The sequence below is a fragment of the Nannospalax galili genome, unplaced genomic scaffold, assembly GCF_000622305.1.
Source record: "Nannospalax galili isolate Female #2095 unplaced genomic scaffold, S.galili_v1.0 scaffold511, whole genome shotgun sequence".
Taxonomy (NCBI): domain Eukaryota; kingdom Metazoa; phylum Chordata; class Mammalia; order Rodentia; family Spalacidae; genus Nannospalax; species Nannospalax galili.
The window spans coordinates 2,004,940-2,009,971 of NW_008331831.1; the positions used below are offsets into that span (position 1 = coordinate 2,004,940).

At 39.2% G+C, this 5,032-nt stretch overlaps 1 protein-coding gene across 3 annotated transcripts in view; it reads right to left on the reverse strand.

Annotated features, from left to right (window-relative positions):
- The window catches only part of Rock1 (Rho associated coiled-coil containing protein kinase 1), a 155,306-nt gene that overhangs the window by 59,710 nt on the left and 90,564 nt on the right, over positions 1–5,032 (reverse strand). For all 3 annotated transcript variants that reach the window (XM_008826963.2, XM_017796569.2, XM_029560558.1), the window contains one exon: positions 4,592–4,640. In XM_008826963.2, the coding sequence (XP_008825185.2) occupies positions 4,592–4,640 (49 nt within the window). The remainder of the gene's footprint in view (positions 1–4,591; positions 4,641–5,032) is intronic.

The window sequence follows — 5,032 nt, forward strand, 5'->3', positions numbered from 1 at the left end:
CCCAAAGAACTCGTCCTATTGCAGAGACACTTGTAGATCCATGTTTGTTGCTGCTCTTTTCACAATAGCTAAGAGATGGAAGCAACCTAGGTGTCCCTCAATTGATGAGTGGATAATGAAAATGTGGTTCATATATACGATGGAGTTTTATTCAGCAGTAAAGAAAGATGAAATCATGAAATTTGCAGGTAAATGGCTGGAACTAGAAACTGTTATACTAAGTGAAGTAACACAGACTCAGAAAAAAAAAATGGCGTATGTTCTCCCTCATATGTGGATCCTAGAACCAAATCCTTATAAGTGAATCCACACATAACTACAGGAACTGGGATAATGAAGAAGAACCAAGGAAGTAAAGGAAAAGAATCTGAAAGAGAATAACAGTAGAAAACAGGTGTTAATAAGGGAGATATGGATATAAATGGGATTTTAAGGGGAGGGGGGAGGATGGGTTATACAAGGAACCTTGGGGATAGAGGGAAAGGAGCTCATTAGAGGTGGGACCTAGAAGGGTATTATTAAGGGAGAAATGGGGAAAATGGGGGAACTTTAAATGGGGAAACCACAGTGGAAGGGTTAGACAATGCCAGAGATAAATAATGCCTAGCTAGTTTTGAAAAACCAGAGGGGCACCTGGAGAGATGGCTCTGGGTTATACAAGGAACCTTGGGGATAGAGGGAAAGGAGCTCATTAGAGGTGGGACCTAGAAGGGTATTATTAAGGGAGAAATGGGGAAAATGGGGGAACTTTAAATGGGGAAACCACAGTGGAAGGGTTAGACAATGCCAGAGATAAATAATGCCTAGCTAGTTTTGAAAAACCAGAGGGGCACCTGGAGAGATGGCTCAGAGGTTAAGAACATTGACTGTTCTTGCACAAGACCTTGATTCGAATCCCAGCACCCACATGGCAGCTACAACTGTTGGTAACTCCAGTTCTAGGGGATCTGACAGCCTCTTCTGCCCTCCGTGGACACTGTATGACATGGGTGCACTTACCTACATGCAGGCACAACACTCATAACCATAAAAATAATAAAATGTTAAAAAAAATAGGGAACCATATTAATCGAACAACCTACTGACAAATTATACATACAACTAGCTCAAGGAATATAATACTTGTCTAGGCAAGGTTTATCTGAAAACGTTTGGTCTTTGCCCAAGCTTTATCTACATAACACATGGTAATTAAAAGTACGAGACTGGATGTCTAACAGCCATATTTTGAGGCCTATACTAATTTGGTCAGAGGGACATAAAAGACAGTTTTTGCTCCTTGCCCTCCTAGGTCAACTAAGCTCCAAGGACTATGAGCATGTCTCAAAATGTCCAGTAATTGTGGTGTGTCACCTGTCCTCCTGATCAAGGAGGCCATGGAGACCCCACCAAATGAACTTGAACCAGTGTCCAGTCTACAAAGAGGAGAGTCAACACAGAGGAAACATTTCCTCCATGCTTCCAAATGAAGCTAGTCACGGTCAAGCAGGACCTTTGACTTATCTTCACATTGATGGAACTGGTAAAAGAAAGGAGCCAGGGGCTCCTTCCAAGCCCATGTGACCCCTGACGAACAGATTCTCAAATAACCTCAAGAGTAAAAATAAATTCATTTATCTGCGCCACCACGCCCAGAAAATTCTAGAAATTTCTTTCTCTTAAGTTTTCACCCCTCTGTGAATGTCATGATTTTCAGTCGGAAAAATGTCTTCAATGAACACAGAATTTTGGTTAACATACTTTTGTTTTGTTTTCCTTCAACATTTGAGAAAATGTTCTCCCTTCTGGCTTCTACAGTTTTTGTACAAAATCTGCTTTTACTTGCATTGTTTCCACTTGTCAACAGGGGTGTCTTGCTGATTCCTAATTTTTCAGAAGTCTGAATACTATATATCAGTGTGGATTATATTTGAATTTACTTTTTGTGGCTTGTTAAGGTTCTTGTAGATTTAGGTCTTTATTTGTATTATGTCTTTCACCATATTTGCGACACTTTCAGTCATAATTCTTTCCTAGTTCTTTTCTCATCTTCATCAATTTCAATGACAGAGATGTTAGAATTAAGTTCTCTATGTCCCTGAGGCTCTGGCTCCATGCACCCCCGCTATTTTCGCTATTGCTCAGAGTAATTCTGTTGTCCTACTTCCAAGTTTTCTTGTTCTTTCATGTATGTGGACTCTGCTGCTGAGACTATTCCTTGAGGTTTTCATTTCAGTGATTCTAAACTGTATTGTCTGGTTCTGTTTTGTATTATTCACCTATGTTTTTCCTATAATTTTCTTCATTTTTTCTTAGATGTATTTTTTCCTTGTTTCAAGAATGTCTGTAGTTGCTTTGTGAATCACATTTATGATGGTTCCAAAACACTGTCAGATAATTCTAAAACTGTGTCTTCCTGGTGCTAGCATTTGTCTTCTCTTATTTCAATTGAGATTTTCCGCGTTCTGGTTATTATAAACCATTTTCCAACCAAATTTGGACACTACAGTCTATCTTTCATCACATCTGAACCTTGCTTTAATGTTCTGTTTTAGACGGCGTCCTCCGTCACTGTTCTGACGGTATGAAGGGGATGTAAAAGTGAAAACCAGATTTTCTACTATGCCACTTAATACCTGAGGTAGGGTGAGATCTTCGTTACTGCTGGACCAAAGTGTGATTTTTCGCAGTCCAGTAGACCTCCTTTGGTTATACCATGGCTGGGGAGGGCAGTGCCTCATTATTACTTCTTCTATGGCTTGCACCACCATCACTGTAGAAAGGACTTACACTTTTCAGTGGTGAACGTTCTGGCTTTACTATAATACCCCAGGAGGGAATGAGAGGGGTACCTCATTATACGAAGGGCAAGTTGACATCCAGAATCTCTATGTGTGTTTTGCAATATCTGGAGAGAGGGAGGTAGTTTATGATTGCCCTCAGAGATGAAAATCCCCCTTCTGGGCTTTCGATGGCACCACCTTAACTGGAGCCTAGAAAGTCTAGGCTTCCCATTCAGAATATGCTGGTGGAGATTAGACCGGTTTCTCCAGCACCCAATCAGAGATATATAAGTAACACAAAGAAAACAGAGTATTCATTCCATTTTTTTATTCTCTGACACAGAGTCTCATGTTCCAGGCTGGCCTTGAACTTGCTATGTATCTGAGCATGACCTTGGACTTCCGATCCTCCAGTCTCCATCTCTCAAGTACTGAGACTGTAGGCATGTGCCACCACATGAGGTTTATGAGGCACTGAAGATGGTACTCAGGGCTTCAGGCATGCTAGGCAAGTACTCTACCAACTGAGCTACATCCCCAGCCCCACATCTCTGTGGAGCTTCTTAGCACTCAAGTACCTTAGCTGGTCTGCCTTCTTTCCACCATTCAGGACCTCTTTTGTTTGATATTTAATGTGTAGGAATCTTAGCTGTGCTTAGTGGGAGGAAGAGGTAAAAGTACTTTTATTTAGCCTTTCTGTAAGTAGGACTATTGTAATTTAGTAATTATGATCTTTCTATCCTGAATTTGGAAAGATAAGTAACTTAAATTCAGTATATCTGAATTTAGTATTGATTCCTTAAACATTTTAAAAATATTTTATTTATTATTTTTATTTTATGTATATTGCCTGCATGTATGTGAGTGCACCCATGTCATGCAATGCCATGGAGGTCAGAAGAAGGCCTCAGATTCCGCTGGAACTGGCGTTAAGGACAGTTCATATTTGCCATGTGGATGCTTGAAATGGAACCCAGGTCCTCTGCAAGAGCAGTCAGTGCTCTTAACCACTGAGCCATCTCTCCAGCCCCGATTCCTTAAACATTTAGGGTGAAATATAGTTCAACTAAGCTCATACTGACCAATGGCTAGTTGGTAAAATGCTATCAAAATTTTTAGATGACTAAACATAGATCCTAAGCCACAAATTAAAGGCGGGAAAAACCCCAAACCACTACCAGATACAATTACCTAAGGGAAGAAAAACAATACAACATAAAATCTATCAGAGAATAAATCTAAGAAAGACAAAATTATACACTAGAGGAAAACTACTGAGAGTGTATTTCTGTCTAAGAATCTTCACACACATTAGGAAAGGTATTTACTAGTTGATTAAGAGAATACATATTTGCAAACAAGCATGTGAATCAGGAAATATTGTCTATCTCTAATAATGAAGGATATGTGGTAAGAAATCATGGAAAACAAACCAATTCTAAACCCAAACCAATTCTAAACCCAACTAGTCACATGATATTAAGTCCACGTCAATCATTTTGAAAATATTTTAAATTGAATTCCTCTCTCAATCTGCCTTTCTGATAGTTCTAGATTCTACTTTTGATCCCCTGCTTCTTTGCCATTTGTCAACTTCCAAGAAATAATGAGTGGAAATTTATGTGCTAAAATTTCAATATGGCTATGATATAAAGTTTTACAAGCACACTAAGGTGTAGTCTGTACTACCTGAACCTGTAGTCTATGGTGAAATTTTCATCTTAATTTCCTGGTTGTTTTGGGATCTCAAATGAAATTTGAAACAAAACAATCTGAAAGAATGAAAAACGATGACACATAGCAAAACTACTTAGAAAACTAAAAAGTACCTCTTCATCCAATTCTTTCATCATCTTGTCGAGTTTTATGTTCGAAGTTCTGTAAAAGCAAAAGCAATACAGATTAGAGGTAATTTCTTTATTGCCCAGTGCTGATCACCTACATTCTTTACTTAATCATTTCTTTTAAATGTAATTTTTAAAAAAATATTTTATTATTTTTATTGTATGTGTATGCGTGTATTGACTGCATGTATCTAAGTGCACCCACGTTGTGCAATGCCTGCAAAGGACAGAAGAGGCTGTCAGATCCCCTGGAACTGGAGTTACAGACAGTTGTTAGCTGCCATGTGGGTGCTGGGATTCAAACCAAGAACAACCAGTGTTCTTAACTACTGAGCCATCTCTCCAGCCCCTACTTATTCATTTCTTAATGTGCATGTGCGGGTATATGTGGGGGAGGGGGGAAGAAGAGGGAGAGGAAGAGGGAAA